The sequence below is a fragment of the Oncorhynchus clarkii genome, chromosome 7, assembly GCF_045791955.1.
Source record: "Oncorhynchus clarkii lewisi isolate Uvic-CL-2024 chromosome 7, UVic_Ocla_1.0, whole genome shotgun sequence".
Lineage (NCBI taxonomy): Eukaryota > Metazoa > Chordata > Actinopteri > Salmoniformes > Salmonidae > Oncorhynchus > Oncorhynchus clarkii.
In genome coordinates this window covers 12,142,151-12,165,333 of record NC_092153.1, presented here as the reverse complement: position 1 = coordinate 12,165,333, position 23,183 = coordinate 12,142,151, and the positions used below count along the sequence as shown (strand labels likewise).

Genomic DNA, 23,183 nt, shown 5'->3' with positions numbered 1-23,183 from the left:
TGAAGCTGAAAATGCATCTCAGTCTTAGCCGGTAGTACCTTTAGGTTGACGATGGGCATGCGGTCTCTGTCTGACTTGCGGACGATGCTGTAAAGGTCCTGGAGCTTGGAGGAGAGGAAAGCCCGGAAGGTTCCCTTCAGCCCGATGGCCCGAGCCTGGTTGAAACACAGGAAGTCTGCCCCTCTGATACCCCGCATGTTACCCCCCTGGGGGGCGTTCAGGGCGACCAGGTGAATCTGCAGAAGGAACGAAGAAGAAAAGTGCTTTTAAAAACGTGCTTCCCATCACATCCACAACCAGAAGTATTTCAGCAGTGGCATGTTTTTAGGTTACATTTATGATATTTAAATCACTGGCTACTCACGCTTGGGCCTGACGTGTGTTGGTGGCTGGGGGTCTCAGGAGGTCTGGGTCTGCGTTGTGGGGTTACAGGGTAGCGGGTGTCTGAGTAAACTGGGTTCTGTGGGACAGGGGCTGGCTGGGGCTGGACCGGCTGAACAGGGTCAGGGTTGTGCTGGTGGTCTGTATAACTGGGGTACCGTGGATCAGTGTGTGAGGGGTATCTAGGGTCTGAATGTGAGGGGTAGCGTGGGTCGGGGTGTGAGGGGTATCTAGGGTCTGAATGTGAGGGGTAGCGTGGATCCGGCTGGGCTGGGTAGCGTGGATCCGGCTGGGCTGGGTAGCGTGGATCCAGCTGGGCTGGGTAGCGTGGATCCGTCTGGGCTGGGTAGCGTGGATCCGGCTGGGCTGGGTAGCGTGGATCCGGGTGAGTCGGGTAGCGTGGATCCGGGTGAACAGGGTGTTGTCCCTCAGGCTGTGGCTGGTGGGGGTCTAGCTGTCTGGGGGGTTGCTCTGTGGCCGTGTTAGAGGGATGGTCTGGCTGGTAGTAGACCACTGGAGGAGGGTCGACAGCTGCTACCTCATTACCCTTCAGATGGATACAGGCAGAGAAATCATGTCAATAAGATTCACTAATGTGATTAATAACTTAATTAAGTGATTCCTTCACTGTCACAATAGTTTGTCAGCATTTCTCAAGTGCACATTTCCAACGACTTACCTGGTCAGGGGGTAAAGCTATGTATGATCCAAGCTGAAAGGTAAAACTTCCAAGTTAATCATGTAAACATTAACAAAGGATGAAGGTGTTGTATTTTATAAATATAGTGGCTTGCATCCATTACACCGGTAAACACTGCACCTGGATTTGCCGGAAACCATCTCGTACTCTGATGTAAAAGTCTGTTTGGTCGACCAGATACACCAGCGTCCCCTCTGCCTGTCGTCTGGCCGTGGCTGTCATCGTGTCATATGACCTCAGCACCATCACCTGTTCAAACGTGGACGACAAGGAGCTAAATTATGCCAAATCCTGGAAGGGGTGTATATATCATCACAGTGAGGCCCCGTCCAGAAACAGACCCTAACCTCCTAGACCCTACACTAGGAATGGAGGGGTTAACAGACTCACCCCAGAGGAGTGTCCATCAGTTCCAGGTGGGCCAGGAGGGCCCGGAGGTCCAGGGATGCTGATGGCTGAGATGTAAAAAGATCACATTCATTGAAGCTGTTAACCAAGGAGCTCCTGTACTTCATGTCCCCAGAAAGTTGTGTTTCTGCCTATGTACTGTATGTATGTACTGTATGTATGAGTGTGTGTGCGAGAGAGTACGCCTCACTCTGTGTTGGCCTGTAGGCTCCAGGTGAGGAGGATGATCCTGAAGGTCCGGGGGGCCCTGGTGGGCCTGGGTTCCCTTGCCTGCCTTCGTACCCTCTTCCTGGGTTACCTGGAGGGCCCTGGGGCCCTGAAGGACCGATGATGGACTCTCCCTTTGGCCCCTGGAGATCGATAGATATTTGTCCTGCTCATTAAAACTTTCTAATTTAATTGAATTCCACATGTCTTTTGATGCAAGGCACTGATAAAACGTGGAGAATGCAGTAAAATAAAATGGCTGTTGTTGTTCAGTGGTTATTCTTACCGGAAGTCCTGGAGGTCCAGGTTGACCACCCTGTCCACCGCCATAATATCCTCTGGCTGGCTCACCCTTCTCCCCCTTCATCCCCGAGTCTCCTCTCTCTCCCTTCATCTCCCTCTGCAGGGACACACACACACACCACGTCATTTGACCTCACGTCAAACACATACAGACGCATGGCGGGTTATGAGTGTAGAGCTCCTTTGTCGTTACGTCACTTACCTTGAAGGTGTAGATGTCAAAGTTGGACGTGAGACCTAGAGTGGAGACGATAGAACGTGAGTTCAATCAGCTCAATCTCGTGTGTTAGTACACCTAAGGCCAAGGTAAAGGTGGTAAATAACTAGCTGCTTTTACTGTACCTGGTACCCCGGGTATTCCTGGTACTCCACGATCACCTTTGTCTCCTTTGGAGTCTGATGGGTGGAGGAAAAAGGCCAACATGTAAGCCAACACATGACATCGTTTTACATGTAACGTTCTATGTCATGGTGTGGGACTGGCCAATGAGAATGAGTTGACTTACCAGGATATAACCGTGAGACATCATCCCTCTGAGTGTGAAACAGAACAAAGGGGAGGAGAGTTACACTACTGTACCTTGGAAAGAAACCCTATCAATTTGTAAACCCACATTAGTGACTTTGTGGGTTTTAACAACCTGACTGACTACAGCATTTAACTCACAACACCAACGTCTGGGAAAGATACAATACTGGATCAGACATCTACTCACATTGAACCTGTCCAGAGGTACTGCTGGCCCGGGGGGTCCGGGTGGGCCAGGTGGTCCTGGAGGACCCTAAAAACATGGATCAATCTGGGTTAAACTGATGCCCTGTCTGGGTCATGACGGTCTAACCATACCACTGCTTTTCTGAATGATTTGACATGCTGACCTCTGGGTTGCATCCCAACAGTCTTTCATGTATGAATCCCATCAATCACCAACCAGCGGTGTGATACTTACTCCATATCCTCCAGTCCCTCCCGCTGAATCCCCCCTCTCTCCTTTGACACCATTCAACCCAGGACGGCCCTGTAACCAACACACTGGTTCACATCCAGCAGCAGTCCATCACCATGTTAATACTGAATGGGAAATAGCACACTTGGATTCTTTTTAATTCACACTTCAGTGCCATTTAGCAGACACTTTTATTCAAAGCGACTTGGGTGGTCCCAGGAATCGTACTCACTGTCATTGCAAGCGCCATTCTCTACCAACTGAGCTACAGAGGACCACCACTTGGCTAATTGCTGAACAGAGATACTTACCGGTCTACCTGGCATGCCTATATCTCCCTTTAGACCAGCTGGACCATAGGGACCCTATAGAGACAGAGAACAATATAAATCTATCAGATGGACCCTATAGAGACAGAACAATATAAATCTACCAGCTGGACCCCATAGAGACAGAACAATATAAATCTACCAGCTGGACCCCATAGAGACAGAACAATATAAATCTACCAGCTGGACCCTATAGAGACAGAACAATATAAATCTACCAGATGGACCCTATAGAGACAGAACAATATAAATCTACTAGCTGGACCCTATAGAGACAGAACAATATAAATCTACCAGCTGGACCCTATAGAGACAGAACAATATAAATCTACCAGATGGACCCTATAGAGACAGAACAATATAAATCTACCAGATGGACCCCATAGAGACAGAACAATATAAATCTACCAGCTGGACCCTATAGAGACAGAACAATATAAATCTACCAGATGGACCCTATAGAGACAGAACAATATAAATCTACTAGCTGGACCCTACAGAAACAGAGAACTATGTACAGTACATCCATGGTTATCGATGGCTAATCAGAAACAAAGCATGTTAAAGGAGAGTACTTACAGGAGGTCCCTTAGGTCCCGGGAGTCCCTTCTCTCCCTGCACACAGAGGTCAAGGGGTATAAAAAAATGTATGTGGCATGGCACATAGTGGGGCAAAAAAGTATTTAGTCAGCCACCAATTGTGCAAATTCTCCCACTTAAAAAGATGAGAGAGGCCTGTAATTTTCATCATAGGTACACTTCAACTATGACAGACAAAATGAGAGAGAAAAAATCCAGAAAATCACATTGTAGGATTTTTAATTAATTAATTTGCAAATTATTGTGGAAAATAAGTATTTGGTCAATAACAAAAGTATCTTAATACTTTGTTATATACCCTTTGTTGGCAATGACAGAGGTCAAATGTTTTCTGTAAGTCTTCACAAGGTTTTCACACACTGTTGCTGGTATTTTGGCCCATTCCTCCATGCAGATGTTTTGGGGCTGTTGCTGGGCAACACGGACTTTCAACTCCCTCCAAAGATTTTCTATGGGGTTGAGATCTGGAGACTGGCTAGGCCACTCCAGGACCTTGAAATGCTTCTTACGAAGCCACTCCTTCGTTGCCCGGGCGGTGTGTTTGGGATCATTGTCATGCTGAAAGACCCAGCCACGTTTCATCTTCAATGCCCTTGCTGATGGAAGGAGGTTTTCACTCAAAATCTCACGATACATGGCCCCATTCATTCTTTCCTTTACACGGATCAGTCGTCCTGGTCCCTTTGCAGAAAAACATCCCCAAAGCATGATGTTTCCACCCCCATGCTCACAGTAGGTATGGTGTTCTTTGGATGCAACTCAGCATTCTTTGTCCTCCAAACACAACGAGTTGGGTTTTTACCAAAAAGTTATATTTTGGTTTTATCTGACCATATGGCATTCTCCCAATCTTCTTCTGGATCATCCAAATGCTCTCTAGCAAACTTCAGACAGGCCTGGACATGTACTGGCTTAAGCAGGGGGACACGTCTGGCACTGCAGGATTTGAGTCCCTGGCGGCGTAGTGTGTTACTGATGGTAGGCTTTGTTACTTTGGTCCCAGCTCTCTGCAGGTCATTCACTAGGTCCCCCCCCGTGTGGTTCTGGGATTTTTGCTTACCGTTCTTGTGATCATTTTGACCCCATGGGGTGAGATCTTGCGTGGAGCCCCAGATCAAGGGAGATTATCAGTGGTCTTGTATGTCTTCCATTTCCTAATAATTGCGCCCACAGTTGATTTCTTCAAACCAAGCTGCTTACCTATTGCAGATTCAGTCTTCCCAGCCTGGTGCAGGTCTACAATTTTGTTTCTGGTGTCCTTTGACAGCTCTTTGGTCTTGGCCATAGTGGAGTTTGGAGTGTGACTGCTTGAGGTTGTGGACAGGTGTCTTTTATACTGATAACAAGTTCAAACAGGTGCCATTAATACAGGTAACGAGTGGAGGACAGAGGAGCCTCTTAAAGATGAAGTTACAGGTCTGTGAGAGCCAGAAATCTTGCTTGTTTGTAGGTGACCAAATACTTATTTTCCACCATAATTTGCAAATAAATGTATTAAAAATCCTACAATGTGATTTTCTGGATTCTTTTTCTTCTAATTTTGTCTGTCATAGTTGAAGTGTACCTATGATGAAAATTACAGTCCTCTCTCATATTTTTAAGTGGGAGAACTTGCACAATTGGTGGCTGACTAAATACTTTTTTGCCCCACTTTATAAAAGAGATAAACATAATAACATACAGTATTTCTACCAACTATAAATATAATGTGTGGTTTTTCTCACCGGTTGAGACCCCAGCCCTCCCAGGTAAAGGGGTCTTCCATCAGGCCCCATGATAATACCAGGTTCTCCTTTCTCCCCCTGGACAGGACACAGGGTGGAGGGAGACATGTCAATACTTCATGCAATTTTCCCTGTACTGTACAGAAAACAAGATATGAATTAAGTTATTACCAGACCTTAGCTGCGTATCCTGGCTGTCCAGGCTCTCCTGTATCTCCCTTTGGTCCCATCGGCCCCTACAGAAGAAGTGATCAGTATAAACAACAACCTTGTATGTGTATATTTTTAAAAGAGAGTTCCATTAACATGTTTTAGGCAGTTTTCAACATACAACTAGTAGGCCCGTACAGCATTGTTTTTTAATATTTTTTTATATTTAAGGGAGCACTATTAAAGGTGTGTGAAATATATATTTTTTGAAATGTTCCATTAACATGTTATAAAATAGTTTTTGCTGCAATCTCCACCATACATCTAGAACAACACTGTCCGTTACACTATTTGGTGTGTTTCAACTGTGAAATATCTTTAGAAACAGTCATGGTAAATGTCTCCACTCCACTGTGTGCTCATTGGCAGTGTGATACTGATACATACTGGGAATCCTGCCCGGCCGGGAAGACCTGGTCCTCCCTGGAGAAAAGGAAATAAGGGTTAGAGTGACTTTCTAAAACATTATAAGACATTATAAAACTGCATGTAGAGTAGCATAGTGACTGTCTGCTGAGTCAAATTCTCACCTGTCCTTGATTCCCAAGAACTCCATCAAACTACAACAAGACAGACAGGTAGGTCAGTTGTGTCACTGAAACATCACTATGATCCAGAGCAGACAAGACCGTACAGTACACAGCCACACTCACGCTGCCTGAGGTCTGGTAGATCTGTCCCGGTGGGCCAGGGGCTCCTGGAGGTCCAGGGGGCCCCCCTTCACGTCCTGGCTCACCCTACAACACCACACACAACAACATGAGAGCCGTGGGACAATTATTAGACTTCTTACTCTACCGTTCAAAAGTTTGGGGTCACTTAGAAAAGTCTTTGTTTTTGAAAGAAAAGCAAATGTTTTGTCCATTTAAAATAACATCAAATTGATCAGAAATACAGTGTAGACATTGTTAATGTTGTGACTGTTGTAGCTGGAAACGGCTGATTTTTTATGGAATATCTACATAGGCATACAGAGGCCCATTATCAGCAACCATCACTCCTGTGTTCCAATGGCACGTTGTGTTAGCTAATCCAAGTGTATCATTTTAAAAGGCGACATGATCATTAGAAAACCCTTTTGCAATTATGTTCGCATCATGTTATCAGGAGTAGGTAACTCACCCTTTCTCCTCTGTCTCCCCTCTCCCCTTTGTCTCCCTGTGTATACACAAGAAACAAAACAGAATAGGTTAGTGCACTTTGTGTGGGTTACTCTAAAGCCTAAGTAACGTTCTAATACAGTCTGGGGAGGTGGCTGAGGGATAATGATCTTCTACCAATTGTCCTGGGAATCCGTCCATCCCTGGTGTTCCATCCCGTCCTCTTGCTCCCTCGCTCCCCTTCTCTCCCGAAAGCCCAGGCAAACCAGATCTTCCCTGTATGATGACAGGAATACAGTAAGCATTGCTATATAACAAAGATATGGCCTCCAATCAAACTTAGCAATATATTCAAAGGGATTTCCTGGTTCTTACCGGAAGGCCAGCGATTCCGGGCGGACCCTGAAAAACAATGGATATGTGACTATGTACAGTGCCTTGCGAAAGTATTCGGCCCCCTTGAACTTTGCGACCTTTTGTCACATTTCAGGCTTCAAACATAAAGATATAAAACTGTATTTTTTTGTGAAGAATCAACAACAAGTGGGACACAATCATGAAGTGGAACGACATTTATTGGATATTTCAAACTTTTTTAACAAATCAAAAACTGAAAAATTGGGCGTGCAAAATTATTCAGCCCCTTTACTTTCAGTGCAGCAAACTCTCTCCAGAAGTTCAGTGGGGATCTCTGAATGATCCAATGTTGACGTAAATGACTAATGATGATAAATACAATCCACCTGTGTGTAATCAAGTCTCCGTATAAATGCACCTGCACTGTGATAGTCTCAGAGGTCCGTTAAAAGCGCAGAGAGCATCATGAAGAACAAGGAACACACCAGGCAGGTCCGAGATACTGTTGTGAAGAAGTTTAAAGCCGGATTTGGATACAAAAAGATTTCCCAAGCTTTAAACATCCCAAGGAGCACCGTGCAAGCGATAATATTGAAATGGAAGGAGTAACTGCAAATCTACCAAGACCTGGCCGTCCCTCTAAACTTTCAGCTCATGCAAGGAGAAGACTGATCAGAGATGCAGCCAAGAGGCCCATGATCACTCTGGATGAACTGCAGAGATCTACAGCTGAGGTGGGAGACTCTGTCCATAGGACAACAATCAGCCGTATATTGCACAAATCTGGCCTTTATGGAAGAGTGGCAAGAAGAAAGCCATTTCTTAAAGATATCCATAAAAAGTGTCGTTTAAAGTTTGCCACAAGCCACCTGGGAGACACACCAAACATGTGGAAGAAGGTGCTCTGGTCAGATGAAACCAAAATTGAACTTTTTGGCAACAATGCAAAATGTTATGTTTGGCGTAAAAGCAACACAGCTGAACACACCATCCCCACTGTCAAACATGGTGGTGGCAGCATCATGGTTTGGGCCTGCATTTCTTCAGCAGGGACAGGGAAGATGGTTAAAATTGATGGGAAGATGGATGGAGCCAAATACAGGACCATTCTGGAAGAAAACCTGATGGAGTCTGCAAAAGACCTGAGACTGGGACGGATTTTGTCTTCCAACAAGACAATGATCCAAAACATAAAGCAAAATCTACAATGGAATGGTTCAAAAATAAACATATCCAGGTGTTAGAATGGCCAGTCCAGACCTGAATCCAATCGAGAATCTGTGGAAAGAACTGAAAACTGCTGTTCACAGGCCTCCCGGGTGGCGCAGTGGTTAAGGGCGCTGTACTGCAGCGCCAGCTGTGCCATCAGAGTCCTGGGTTCGCGCCCAGGCTCTGTCGTAACCGGCCGCGACCGGGAGGTCCGTGGGGCGACGCACAATTGGCCTAGCGTCGCCCGGGTTAGGGAGGGCTTGGTCGGTAGGGGTGTCCTTGTCTCATCGCGCACCAGCGACTCCTGTGGCGGGCTGGGCGCAGTGTACGCTAGCCAAGGTGGCCAGGTGCACGGTGTTTCCTCCGGCGCATTGGTGCGGCTGGCTTCGGGGTTGGATGTGCGCTGTGTTAAAGAAGCAGCGGCTTGGTTGGTTGTGGAGGACGCATGACTTTCAACCTTCCTCTCTCCCGAGCCTGTACGGGAGTTGTAGCGATGAGACAAGATAGTAGCTACTACAACAATTGGATACTACGAAATTGGGGAGAAAAAGGGGTAAAATTAAAAAAATATATATATATAAAATAAAAATAAAAACTGCTGTTCACAAATGCTCTCCATCCAACCTCACTGAGCTCGAGCTGTTTTGCAAGGAGGAATGGGAAAACATTTCAGTCTCTCGATGTGCAAAACTGATAGAGAGCGACTTACAGCGGTAATCGCAGCAAAAGGTGGCGCTACAAAGTATTAACTTAAGGGGGCTGAATAATTTTGCACGCCCAATTTTTCAGTTTTTGATATGTTAAAAAAGTTTGAAATATCCAATAAATGTCGTTCCACTTCATGATAGTGTCCCACTTGTTGTTGATTCTTCACAAAAAAATACAGTTTTATATCTTTATGGTTTGAAGCCTGAAATGTGGCAAAAGGTCGCAAAGTTCAAGGGGGCCGAATACTTTCGCAAGGCACTGTATTAGTTGATGTGATTGTAAAGGCAATCCAAATGATGAGTGGAAGGCAATGTATAGATCACCTGTGGTCCTGGAATCCCTATCACTCCAGCAACACCATTGACCCCCGTCACTCCGGAACCCTCCCCGTCACCCTACACAGAGAGGACACAGATACAGTTCAAAAAAGACAATTCCACAAAAATATGTCGTCAAATATACAGTATATAGTCAATTTGTTAATAATTTGTATGAAGGGAGCTTTGGGGTGGGAGGTTAAGCTGTAGTTGATGTAGTCTGGGTGGGTGGCAGGAGTTGTGTACAGTACTCACATAACGCACGGGGTAGGAAGGTCCGGGTGGTCCTGGAGGCCCAATCGGTCCCATGGGCCCAGGAAGCCCAGCCAAGCCCCCCTGCCCTGCCTGACCAGGCACTCCAGGGTCACCCTGAGAACCCTGGTGGTTAGGAGCAAAGAGGTGAGAGAACGAGAGAGAGAGATTGTAAAGGTGTGTGTGTGCATGTGTGTGTAAAAATCAGCATTCCATTTACATGTAGACATAACAGACAAATAAAGAAGCATTCCACAAAATTGGAAACACATTTAAGCTGAATTATTACTATAACAAGCAATGTAAATCAATATTGAAAATAATAAAACACTATTATAAAAAACAATGACTGCATATAGTTTAGTTCCAATATAAAACATCCAGACTGATGGTAAAATATCTTAAGCAACTACATGCTATTTAAGATATTATGTCAGAAGTCAAACAAGCAAATGTTCCATTTGTCCTATAATGAACACACTGGGAATTAGAGTTTTTCTCAGTGAGTTGATTCCCCCATGTGATGAATGCAGCCGAAACCAAGGAACCAATAGTAGGCAGTCGAAACCAAGTAACCAATAGCAGGAGACCCAGTAGTACCTGTGACCCATCACCTTCACTAAAGATACTGGTCAAAAAGTTGGAGAAGGAGGAGAAGGCAGACAGAGTTTTGCTAGAGGAAGACAAGGATAAGGGAGAAGATCTGTATCCTGAGAAAATCCTCACACCCCCACCAACATCATGTTTAGACTATCGATCTCTAGGAGAAGTCCCACACAAACATCATGTTTAGACTATCGATCTCTAGGAGAAGTCCCACCACCAAAATCATGTTTAGACTATCGATCTCTAGAAGTCCCACCACCAACATCATGTTTAGACTATCGATCTCTAGGAGAAGTCCCACACCAACATCATGTTTAGACTATCGATCTCTAGGAGAAGTCCCACACCAACATCATGTTTAGACTAGAGGTCGACCGTTTATGATTTTTCAATACCGATACCGATTATTGGAGGACCAAAAAAGCTGATACCGATTAATCGGCCGATTTCTAAAAATGTATTTGTAATAATGACAATTACAACAATACTGAATGAACACTTGTTTTAACTTAATATAATACATCAATAAAATCAATTTAGCCTCACATAAATAATGAAACATGTTCAATTTGGTTTAAATAATGCAAAAACAAAGTGTTGGAGAAGAAAGTAAAAGTGCAATATGTGAAAGAAAGAAGAAAGCTAAAGTTTCAGTTCCTTGCTCAGAACATGAGAACATATGAAAGCTGGTGGTTCCTTTTAACATGAGTCTTCAATATTCCCTGGTAAGAAGTTTTAGGTTGTAGTTATTATAGGAATTATAGGACTATTTCCCTCTATACCATTTGTATTTCATTAACCTTTGACTACTGGATGTTCTTATAGGCACTTTAGTATTACCAGTGTAACAGTATAGCTTCTGTCCCTCTCCTCGCTCCTCCCTGGGCTCGAACCAGAAACACAACGACAACAGCCACCCTCGAAGCAGCGTTACCCATGCAGAGCAAGGGAAACAACCACAGGCTCAAAGCGAGTGACGTTTGAAACGCTATTAGCACGCACTAACTAGCCAGCCATTTCACTTCGGTTACACCAGCCTCATCTCGGGAGTTGATAGGCTTGAAGTCATAAACAGCGCAATGCTTGACGCACAACGAAGAGCTGCTGGCAAAACACACGGAACTGCTGTTTGAATGAATGTTTACACGCCTGCTTCTGCCTACCACCGCTCAGTCAGATACTTAGATACTTGTATTCTCAGTCAGATTATACGCAAAGCAGGACACGCTAGATAATATCTAGTAATATCATCAACCATGTGTAGTTAACTAGCGATTATGATTGATTGATTGTTTTTATAAGTTTAATGCTAGCTAGCAACTTACCTTGGCTTACATGTTGACCAGACCGGACAGGTCGTGTGCGCGAGCGTCGCAAAATAAATGTAGAAATCCTTGTTATTCAATTATTGCACCCACACTGCTCACGTGCCAACGAGCGTCTACGACGCCAAGGTCTAAAATAGAACTCATTCCTATTTCTGACGCAGATCGCGCTGCAAGTCCTACCTCTCCCATCACCTCTTTGGTTTATAGAAGCAGGTATCCACGTGCTCATCTCCATTGGTTATACCCACGTGGGTGATTGAAAGACTAACTGTTTTGCCTGTAGTTGTGGTAATACAATGAAAGTTTAGATGTGATCACCATATAAGTTAAACGATGAAAAAGCCTGGAAGGAGGAGAGATGACTAGAAACGATTCGGTTGGCCGTTTTATGTGTGGATTAATTGTCAGAGTTCCTTGTGCATTTCAGGTAAAATAACAACTCAATGTTTATATCCCAGGACAAATTAGGTAGCAACAGCAAGCTAGCTAAATAGGAAAAATTAACGTTAGCTAGCAGGTGCAAGTTAATATTACGAGCTAAATTGCCATACATGTTTAATGCTTTTCGACCTGTCCCCAAATGAATGTAATTGGTTCAGAGTTTGTTTTGATATTTTAACCTGCGTGTCGTGATCACGTTTGGTGTGGGGGGGCAAAATACATTTATGCACAATAGCGCACGATGGCGCACGCGCGCAGCCGGTTTGAGTTCCGTGTTACTGCATTCGCGTAACAGGCAGTCTCCTTGTGGAGTGCAACAAGAGGCAGGTCGTTATTGCGTTGGACGAGTTAACTGTAAGGTTGCAAGATTGGATCCCCCGAGCCGACAAGATGAACATCTGTCGTTCTGCCCCTGAAGGAGGCACTTAACCCACCCTTCCTAGGCCGTCATTGAAAATAAGAACCAGTTGAGTCTATGGGGGCGCTATTTCATTATTGGATAAAAAAAACGTGCCCGTATTAAGCGCAATATTTTGTCACGAAAAGATGCTCGACTATGCATATAATTGACAGCTTTGGAAAGAAAACAGTCTAACGTTTCCAAAACTGCAAAGATATTATCTGTGAGTGCCACAGAACTCATGCTACAGGCGAAACCAAGATGAAACTTCAAACAGGAAATGAGCAGAATTTCTGAAGCTCTGTTTTCCAATGTCTCCTTATATGGCTGTGAATGCACCAGGAACGAGCCTGCGCTTTTTGTCGTTTCTTCAAGATGTCTGCAGCATTGTGACGTATTTGTAGGCATATCATTGGAAGATTGGCCATAAGAGACTACATTTTCCAGGGGTCCGCCCGGTGTCCTTTGTCTAAATTGGTGTGTAATCTTCAGTTGCGGTCATTTTCTCCTGGGATTCAGGACAGAAAGCACACTTCCACGAACGATATATCATCGAAGAGATATGTGAAAAACACCTTGAGGATTGGTTCTAAACAACGTTTGCCATGTTTCAGTCGATATTATGGAGTTAATTTGGAAAAAAGTTCAGCGTTTTGATGACTGGATTTTCGGTTTTTTTTGGTAGCCAAACGTGATGCACCAAACGGAGCGATTTCTCCTAAACAAATAATCTTTCAGGAAAAACTGAACATTTGCTATCTAACAGAGTCTCCTCATTGAAAACATCTGAAGTTCTTCAAAGGTAAATTATTTTATTTGAATGCTTTTCTGGTTTTTGTGAAAATGTTGCCTGCTGAATGCTAACGCTAATGCTAACGCTAAATGCTACGCTAGCTAGCTACTGTTACACAAATGATTGTTTTCCTATGGTTGAGAAGCATATTTTGAAAATCTGAGATGACAGTGTTGTTAACAAAAGGCTAAGCTTGAGAGCTAGCATATTTATTTCATTTCATTTGCGATTTTCAAGGAATAGTTAACGTTGCGTTATGGTAATGAGCTTGAGGCTGTATTCATGATCCCGGATCCGGGATGGCTAAGTGCTAGAGGTTAACTGACTTGCCTAGTTAAATAAAGATTAAATAAAGGTGTAAAAAAAAAACGGCAAAATCAAGTGTCCAAAAATACCGATTTCCGATTGTTATGAAAACTTGAAATCAGCCCTAATTAATCGCCCATTCCGATTAATCGGTCGACCTATAGTTTAGACTAAGTGAAAATAGCTATATATTTAGATTTAGAGGTGGGATAGTATGGGTGTATTTCAGAGCTCACCCTCTCTCCACTGGGCCCTGGAAGACCTAGATCACCAGCTTCTCCCTGCGGATGAGAGGGAGAGAGATGGGGAAAGAGAGAGATACAGAGAGAAAGAGACAATCATCTCAAAAGGATCCCTATACAAAGGTCCAGTTCTGTGTGTGCTGTATACAGTGATATATAAACTCAGCAAAAAAAGAAACGCCCCTTTTTCAGGACCCTGTCTCTCAAAGATAATTTTTTTAATCCAGATATCTTCACAGATCTTCATTGTAAAGGGTTTAAACACTGTTTCCCATGCTTGTTCAATGAACCATAAACAATTAACTTCTTGGATATAGGGGGCGCTATTTTAATTTTTGGATGAAAAACGTTCCCGTTTTAAACAAGATATTTTGTCACAAAAAGATGCTCGACTATGCATATAATTGACAGCTTTGGAACGAAAACACTCTGACGTTTCCAAAACTGCAAAGATATTGTCTGTGAGTGCCACAGAACTGATGTTACAGAAAAAACCCAGATAAAAATCCAATCAGGAAGTGCCGCATTTTTTGAAACCGCCTCATGGCAATGACTCCTTATATGGCTGTGGAGGAGCTAGGAGTCAGCTTACGTTTTCCACGTTTTTCCCAAGGTGTCTGCAGCATTGTATTTGTAGGCATATCATTGGAAGATTGACCATAAGAGACTACATCTCTACCAGGTGGTCGCTTGGTGTCCTTCGTGGCAATTATTGCGTAATCTCCAGCTGCAGTATTTTTCCATTTCGATTTTCATGAATAGGAAACGTTGCATTATTGTAATGAGCTTGAGGCTATGATTACGCTCCCGGATACGGGATTGCTCGACGCTAGAGGTTAATGAAGGTTAATTAACTTAAGACACTAACAGCTTACAGACGGTAGGCAATTAAGGTCACAGTTATGAAAACTTAGGACACTAAAAGAGGCCTTTAAACACTATAAGGACACTAAAAGAGGGTCTCTGCTCATCTGCGTGAACATGCCTTAGGCATGCTGCAAGGAGGCATGAAGACTGCAGATGTGGCCAGGGCAATATATTGCAATGTCTGTACTGTGAGACGCTTAAGACAATGCTACAGGGAGACAGGATGGACAGCTGATCGTCCTCGCAGTGGCAGACCACGTATAACAACACCTGCACAGGATCGGTACATCCAAACATCATACCTGCGGGACAGGTACAGGATGGCAACAACAACTGCCCGAGTTACACCAGGAACGCACAATCCCTCCATCGGTGCTCAGACAGTCTGCAATAGGCTGAGAGAGGCTGGACTGAGGGCTTGTAGGCCTGTTGTAAAGGCAGGATCCTCACCAGACAGCACCGGCAACAACGTCGCCTATGGGCACAAACCCACCATCGCTGGACTTGACAGGACTGGCAAAAAGTGCTCTTCACTGACGAGTCGCGGTTTTGTCTCACCAGGGGTGCTGGTCGGATTCGCGTTTATCGTCGAGGGAATGAGCGTTACACCGAGGCCTGTACTCTGGAGCGGGATTGATTTGGAGGTGGAGAGTCCGTCATGGTCTGGGGAGGTGTGTCACAGCATCATCGGACTGAGCTTGTTGTCATTGCAGGCAATCTCAACGCTGTGCATTACAGGGAAGACATCCTCCTCCCTCATGTGGTACCCTTCCTGCAGGCTCATCCTGACATGACCCTCCAGCATGACAATGCCACCAGCCATACTGCTCGTTCTGTGCATGATTTCCTGCAAGACAGGAATGTCAGTGTTCTGCCATGGCCAGCGAAGAGCCCGGATCTCAATCCCATTGAGCACATCTGGAACCTGTTGGATAGGAGGGTGAGGGCTAGGGCCATCCCCCCCAGAAATGTCCGGGAACTTGCAGGTACCTTGGTGGAAGAGTGGGGTAACATCTCACAGCAAGAACTGGCAAATCTGGTGCAGTCCATGAGGAGGAGATGCACTGCAGCCACACCAGATACTGACTGTTACTTTTGATTTTGAGCCCCCCTTTGTTCAGGGACACATTATTCCATTTCTGTTAGCCACATGTCTGTGGAACTTGTTCAGTTTATCTTTCAGTTGAGGAATCTTGTTATGTTCATACAAATATTTACACATGTTAAGTTTGCTGAAAATAAATGCAGTTGACAGTGAGTGGACGTTTCTTTTTTTGCTGAGTTTAGTATGATCCGTTCAGCTCATACCTTCTCTCCGCTACTGGATCCTGGGGTTCCAGGTCTGCCAGGTGGACCAGCGGGCCCCTGAAAAACACAGCATGATATCAATACATAATTGTCAAGAAATCAAGACATTCATTTCAATGCTGTAGTTGTGCTGTCTACAGTTACAGTGCCTTGCGAAAGTATTCGGCCCCCTTGAACTTTGCGACCTTTTGCCACATTTCAGGCTTCAAACATAAAGATATAAAACTGTGTTTTTTTGTGAAGAATCAACAACAAGTGGGACACAATCATGAAGTGGAACGACATTTATTGGATATTTCAAACTTTTTTAACAAATCAAAAACTGAAAAATTGGGCGTGCAAAATTATTCAGCCCCCTTAAGTTAATACTTTGTAGCGCCACCTTTTGCTGTGATTACAGCTGTAAGTCGCTTGGGGTATGTCTCTATCAGTTTTGCACATCGAGAGACTGACATTTTTTCCCATTCCTCCTTGCAAAACAGCTCGAGCTCAGTGAGGTTGGATGGAGAGCATTTGTGAACAGCAGTTTTCAGTTCTTTCCACAGATTCTCAATTGGATTCAGGTCTGGACTTTGACTTGGCCATTCTAACACCTGGATATGTTTATTTTTGAACCATTCCATTGTAGATTTTGCTTTATGTTTTGGATCATTGTCTTGTTGGAAGACAAATCTCCGTCCCAGTCTCAGGTCTTTTGCAGACTCCATCAGGTTTTCTTCCAGAATGGTCCTGTATTTGGCTCCATCCATCTTCCCATCAATTTTAACCATCTTCCCTGTCCTTGCTGAAGAAAAGCAGGCCCGAACCATGATGCTGCCACCACCATGTTTGACAGTGGGGATGGTGTGTTCAGAGTGATGAGCTGTGTTGCTTTTACGCCAAACATAACGTTTTGCATTGTTGCCAAAAAGTTCCATTTTGGTTTCATCTGACCAGAGCACCTTCTTCCACATGTTTGGTGTGTCTCCCAGGTGGCTTGTGGCAAACTTTAAACGACACTTTTTATGGATATCTTTAAGAAATGGCTTTCTTCTTGCCACTCTTCCATAAAGGCCAGATTTGTGCAATATACGACTGATTGTTGTCCTATGGACAGAGTCTCCCACCTCAGCTGTAGATCTCTGCAGTTCATCCAGAGTGATCATGGGCCTCTTGGCTGCATCTCTGATCAGTCTTCTCCTTGTATGAGCTGAAAGTTTAGAGGGACGGCCAGGTCTTGGTAGATTTGCAGTGGTCTGATACTCCTTCCATTTTAATATTATCGCTTGCACAGTGCTCCTTGGGATGTTTAAAGCTTGGGAAATATTTTTGTATCCAAATCCGGCTTTAAACTTCTTCACAACAGTATCTCGGACCTGCCTGGTGTGTTCCTTGTTCTTCATGATGCTCTCTGCGCTTTTGACGGACCTCTGAGACTATCACAGTGCAGGTGCATTTATACGGAGACTTGATTACACACAGGTGGATTGTATTTATCATCATTAGTCATTTAGGTCAACATTGGATCATTCAGAGATCCTCACTGAACTTCTTGAGAGAGTTTGCTGCACTGAAAGTAAAGGGGCTGAATAATTTTGCACGCCCAATTTTTCAGTTTTTGATTTGTTAAAAAAGTTTGAAATATCCAATAAATGTCGTTCCACTTCATGATTGTGTCCCACTTGTTGTTGATTCTTCACAAAAAAATACAGTTTTATATCTTTATGTTTGAAGCCTGAAATGTGGCAAAAGGTCGCAAAGTTCAAGGGGGCCGAATACTTTCGCAAGGCACTGTAACTAGGCACAAAACATATTGTCACGTCAGATATAGTAGAGAGAGGGTCCTCACTGGTAGGCCACGGTCCCCGTCCTTTCCGGGAGGTCCAGGGGGCCCGAAAGAGCCTGACCCATGGGAGCTGACACCACCGGCTGAGGGGCCGGGGGGGCCTGGAGGGCCGGGGGGGCCTGGTAGACCACGGAGAGTCTAAAGAAACAGTCAACACAACAGTCTTGGGTTTCACAATATACATTTGGTGAAAAGTCGTTTTTCTGGGCCAAACTCAAAATCTCTGAATCAGCTAAAACATACCTGCATTTTCTCAAAATCTGGGAATCCTCCTGAGCCTTCCACATCCAAAAATGTCTAGGGACAAATGAAGAAACATTAACTATGGTATATTTGTATATTCATGTCTGATCCACATGAATTTATGGGCTGAATGGCATGATGCTGTAGTGGTTTACTCACAGCGCGGTCAGCTATCCCTGGGCCTGGGGGTCCAGGTGGCCCTGGAGGACCCCTGGGTCCTGGGTGACCATCACCACGATCCCCCTGGAGAGGTCACAGGGCACACACTCAGTATTTAACCTTTGGGCACCTCCGATAATATTCAAATACTCATGCTCTTAAATAAATGGCTTCTGGCCTTTACCTTTTGTCCTTTGACCCCTGAGTCTCCTTGTGTTCCTGGGAACCCTCTGTCTCCGGCAGGTCCCTGAGTTGTGGTGGGACAGAGAGAGAAGACACAGCTTAGTGAGGCTGACATAGTCTGACCACTGCTACTGACCACCACCGCTTATCAATAATGACATCTGACTACCACTGTATTTCTTCTCACACAATTAACAATGAATAAAAACCCATGACATGAGGTCAATGGGATAAAACATCAGAAAGTGACACTCACTAATTTGCCATCCTCTCCTGGATCCCCCTGGGGAATGAAATAGATACGGTATGGTTTGTTACAGTCAATTCAAAGAAAATGTACAAGTACTGAGACCAAATAAAGGGAGAATGCTCTACACAGAATACAGTGTCTACGGAAAGTATTCAGACCCCTTAACTTTTTCCACATTTTGTTACATTACAGCCTTATTCTAAAATTGATTAAATAAATAAAAAAATACATCAACAATCTACACCCATAATGACAAAGAGAAAACAGGTTTTTAGAAATGTTTGCAAAACCCCACCAGAAATACCTTATTTACATAAGTATTCAAACCCTTTGCTATGAGACTCGAAATTAAGCTCAGGTGCATCCTGTTTCCATCCTTTCTACAACTTGATTGGAGTCCACCTGTGGTAAATTAAATTGATTGGACATGATTTGGAAGGGCACACACCTGTCTATTTAAAGGTACTACAGTTGACAGTGCATGTCAAAGCCAAAACCAAGCCATGAGGTCGAAGGAATTGTCCGTGGAGCTCCGAGACAGGATTGTGTCGAAGCACAGATCTGGGGAAGGGTACCAAAACATTTCTGCAGCATTGAAGGTCTCCAAGAACACAGTGACCTCCATCATTCTTAAATGGAAGCAGTTTGGAACCACCAAGACTCTTCCTAAAGCTCGCCACCCAGCCAAACTGAGCAATCGGGGTGAGAAGGGCCTTGGTCTGGGAGGTGACCAAGAACCCGATGGTCACTCAGACAGAGCTCTAGAGTTCCTCTATGGAGATGGGAGAACCTTCGAGAAGGACAACAATCTCTGCAGCACTCCAACAATCAGGCCTTTATGGAAGAGTGGCCAGACGGAAGCCACTCCTCAGTAAAAAGTACATGACAGCCCACTTGGAGTTTACCAAAAGGCACCTAAAGACTCAGACCATGAGAAACAAGATTATCTGGTCTGATGAAACCAAGACTAAACTATTTGACCTGGATGCCAAGCGTCACGTCTGGAGGAAACCTGGCACCATCTCTACGGTGAAGCATGGTGGTGGCAGCTTCATGCTGTGGGGATCTTTTTCAGCGGCAGGGATGGATCGAGGCAAAGATGAATGAGCAACGTACAGAGAGATAGTTGATGAAAACCAGCTCCAGAGAGCTCAGACTGGGGCAAAGGTTCCCCTTCCAACAGGACAACGACCCTAAGCACACAGCCAAGACAACGCAGGAGTGGCTTCGGGACAAGCCTCAATGTCTATGAGTGGCCCAGACAGAGCCCAGACTTGAACCCAATCTAACATCTCTGGAGAGACGTGAAAATAGCTGTGCAGCAACGCTCCCCATCCAACCTGACAGACCTTGCAAGGATCTGCAGAGAAAAATGGGAGAAACTCCCCAAATACAGGTGTGCCAAGATTGTAGCGTCATACCCAAGAATACTCGAGGCTGTAATTGCCGCAAAACGTGCTTGAACAAAGTACTAAGTAAAGGGTCTGAATACTTATGTAAATGTGATATTTCAGTTGTTTATTTTTAATACATGTGCAAAACTGTCAAAAATAGTTTTTGCTTTGTCATTATGGGGTTATTGTTTGTAGATGGATGAGGGGACAAAACAATTTCATTCTTTTTAGAATAAGGCTGTAACGTAACAATGTGTGGAAAAAGTCAAGGAGTCTGAATACTTTCCAAATGCACTGTATGTCAGAAGGTATGGTACAACTCACCGCCTCTCCCTCTGGTCCCTGGGGTCCTGCTGGTCCTTTGGCTCCTGGGGGCCCCATCGGTCCCATTGGCCCCACCACTGGCTGCACCACAGAGCCGTCCCCTAGCCTCACAACCTGGGCAGCTGGCCCCCCAGGGCCAGGAGGGCCAGGGGGACCAGGTACACCACGGTCCCCCTTGGAGCCTGGGTAACCAAACCCAGAACTGCCCTGTGGGAAGAAAACAATCAACTACCTATTTAATCTGATCACTTCAATGACTAGCTAAGTTGAAGTCAAATAAAAAGAAGCTGGGAAGGACAAAGTCAAAACGCACCTTCAAGCCTTTGTCTCCCTGAAAGGAAAAGGAGACAAAGACAAGTTGTAAGTAATGTTGGAACTATTACATGTGTCTCAGAGGCATGTATGTGGTCTGTCTGAATCAGATGTAATCAGCTATGGGGGTCTTCAGTTATAGGGGGTGTAATACACAGTACTGTGCCAGGCAGCATGCAGTACCTTTTCTCCGCGTTCCCCTCCGCCTGATGAAGAGCCAGAGGAAGAAGCAGAGCTGGAGAAAGACCCCGATTCCCCCTTTGGACCGGCGGGACCTCTGTCCCCTGGACTGCCCTTCTCCCCTCTGTCCCCTTTCACTCCGTTAGAACCACTAGGGCCTGACGACACACAGAGAGACACAGAGAGAGGGAGAGTTGGGTGTTAGAATAGACGTCAGAAGTAACATCGTGGTCATCATCGGTATGAATGTTGCTGTCATCATCACTTTCACTAGCATCCTCTATCCTCAGTTAGCATCCTACTACCTTTGTCCTCCCCTTCCACAGAGTTTCATGCCAACCTGTTCCACAGAGTCCCATGCCAAACTATTCCACAGAGTTCCATGCCAATATATTCTACAGTTTCATGCCAAACTACTCCACAGAGTTCCATGCAGACAGGACATGCTGAGGGCATGATGAGATCTCATCAACCTAGTCCAGTGCAGATTCCCTGAATTCTGACATGGAGTGGTAAGGGTATACTGTCCTGAAATCAGGGACTGGTTGTCAGGGAACTCCACTGGACCTCATTGGAGAGTGTTTATAATATAGCCCGACAGACAGACGGACGGACGGACGGACAGACAGACAAAGTTTCCAGTGACCTACCTGGTTGACCTCCTGACCCTGGTCTGGACTCTACTGAGGTCTGATGATTCCTGTCACCTACAGTCAATCAACACAAACACACTTACCTACATGCCTAGTTCGTACACTAGAAAACACTAACAATTATCAACATTCCTCTGGTGGGTAGGAGCGTTGGGCCAGTAACCCGAAAGGTTGCTGGATCAAATCCCCGAGCTGACAAGTTAAAAATCTACCGTTCTGCCCCTGAGCAAGGTAGTTAACCCAGGCACCGATAACGTGGATGTCGACTAAAGCAGCCCCCCCCCCCCAACCTCAGAGGGGTTAAATGGGGAAGATACATTTCAGTTGAATACATTCAGTTGTACAACTGACTAGGTATCCCCCTTTCATTTTTCTTTACAATCAGCCACTCTTGAAGGAAAATGTCTACCTTCTACACTAGAAGGTGCTAGTGTGCTGTATATCCCAGCATACCGTATGTAACGAGCAACAAGGTTCTCAAGTAGTGTGGTATTACACTAGGTACATATTTCCATGACAGATAGTTTCACAGTTTTTACATCAACTGTTTTTGTTAGCACTGCAGTTACTCTAAATATAGCTTGGTTGGTTCACTATTATATGCGCATTTTCAATAAACCTAAGTAATATTTTAGAGGATAACTTCACAGATGATGTCATCATTATTCAACTCAGCCCACTGACCTGTCTCTGAGAGCCTGTCGCTCACTGATGATGTCAGAGGGGGCTCTGGCACTGGTCGGAGAGATGGAGGTGTGGTCTGACAGGAGGGAAGAGAGGGAGGAGAGGAAGGTTAGACAGGACAGTCAGACCCTGATCCAATAGTTTCACAGCAAATCCTTCCTTCTATTTCCACATCACAGAATAGATTAACAGGACAACATAGGATAAAGAAGATTCCTTTACAGTTTTGCCGGTCTCTCTTCTGTCCCCATCCCCACTGCCAAAGTCACCTGAGGCCTGAGAGAGAGACAGAGAAAGAGAGAGAGAGAGACAGCAAGACAAACAGAGACAAGTCAAGGCATTTGAGAAAATGTTAGTTGATATGAATCATATCATATTCCTACTAAACTGTGTCTGGTTCTACAGTCTAATCACTCACAGCGTCTGAGTCATCATCGTCTTCACAGAGGAACTCAGCTGCTCGAGGGTTACCCACCACGTTCAGCTCAGCGATCGCCCCCTGCACAACACGCACAGACACAGGCACACACACAGAGACACAGACAAACACACTGATGGCTGTGAGAAAGGAGATACTGTACAGCCATTGGGGCAGTATGAATTTAATGATTCTAGTCAGGATCTAAGCCATTAATATACAATAAAATGTAAAGAGGATGTTTCTGACTGACCGTGGCCTTACTAATTCAGAACAGACAGAGTCTTGCTGAAACAACAGACAGGGTTCTAAATCTCTCCAAGGGGCCTGATAGAGGTAGACTGTGAGAATGACAGGGTTCTAAATCTCTCCCAGGGGCCTGATAGAGTTAGACTATGAGAATGACAGGGTTCTACATCTCTCCCAGGTGCCTGATAGAGTTAGACTATGAGAATGACAGGGTTCTACATCTCTCCCAGGGGCCTGATAGAGTTAGACTATGAGAATGACGGGGT

The 23,183-nt window shown here is 44.8% G+C and overlaps 1 protein-coding gene across 3 annotated transcripts in view; it reads right to left on the bottom strand.

Annotated features, from left to right (window-relative positions):
• Positions 1-23,183, bottom strand: part of LOC139412879 (collagen alpha-1(XVIII) chain-like) — a 71,048-nt gene that overhangs the window by 3,172 nt on the left and 44,693 nt on the right. For all 3 annotated transcript variants that reach the window (XM_071159679.1, XM_071159678.1, XM_071159677.1), the window contains exons 3-40: positions 22,669-22,749; positions 22,473-22,526; positions 22,251-22,326; positions 21,564-21,620; positions 20,917-21,071; positions 20,735-20,752; positions 20,422-20,628; positions 18,710-18,736; positions 18,455-18,517; positions 18,271-18,354; positions 18,112-18,165; positions 17,872-18,006; positions 16,044-16,100; positions 13,863-13,907; positions 9,756-9,878; positions 9,507-9,578; positions 7,285-7,311; positions 7,087-7,185; positions 6,932-6,967; positions 6,463-6,546; positions 6,340-6,369; positions 6,197-6,232; positions 5,776-5,835; positions 5,600-5,677; positions 3,855-3,890; positions 3,258-3,311; positions 2,950-3,018; positions 2,716-2,781; positions 2,506-2,533; positions 2,342-2,395; positions 2,202-2,236; positions 1,983-2,096; positions 1,680-1,839; positions 1,472-1,536; positions 1,202-1,330; positions 1,061-1,093; positions 365-928; positions 39-236 (exon numbers count right to left, since the gene is read on the bottom strand). In XM_071159679.1, the coding sequence (XP_071015780.1) occupies positions 39-236; positions 365-928; positions 1,061-1,093; positions 1,202-1,330; positions 1,472-1,536; positions 1,680-1,839; positions 1,983-2,096; positions 2,202-2,236; positions 2,342-2,395; positions 2,506-2,533; positions 2,716-2,781; positions 2,950-3,018; positions 3,258-3,311; positions 3,855-3,890; positions 5,600-5,677; positions 5,776-5,835; positions 6,197-6,232; positions 6,340-6,369; positions 6,463-6,546; positions 6,932-6,967; positions 7,087-7,185; positions 7,285-7,311; positions 9,507-9,578; positions 9,756-9,878; positions 13,863-13,907; positions 16,044-16,100; positions 17,872-18,006; positions 18,112-18,165; positions 18,271-18,354; positions 18,455-18,517; positions 18,710-18,736; positions 20,422-20,628; positions 20,735-20,752; positions 20,917-21,071; positions 21,564-21,620; positions 22,251-22,326; positions 22,473-22,526; positions 22,669-22,749 (3,363 nt within the window). The remainder of the gene's footprint in view (positions 1-38; positions 237-364; positions 929-1,060; positions 1,094-1,201; positions 1,331-1,471; positions 1,537-1,679; positions 1,840-1,982; positions 2,097-2,201; positions 2,237-2,341; positions 2,396-2,505; positions 2,534-2,715; positions 2,782-2,949; positions 3,019-3,257; positions 3,312-3,854; positions 3,891-5,599; positions 5,678-5,775; positions 5,836-6,196; positions 6,233-6,339; positions 6,370-6,462; positions 6,547-6,931; positions 6,968-7,086; positions 7,186-7,284; positions 7,312-9,506; positions 9,579-9,755; positions 9,879-13,862; positions 13,908-16,043; positions 16,101-17,871; positions 18,007-18,111; positions 18,166-18,270; positions 18,355-18,454; positions 18,518-18,709; positions 18,737-20,421; positions 20,629-20,734; positions 20,753-20,916; positions 21,072-21,563; positions 21,621-22,250; positions 22,327-22,472; positions 22,527-22,668; positions 22,750-23,183) is intronic.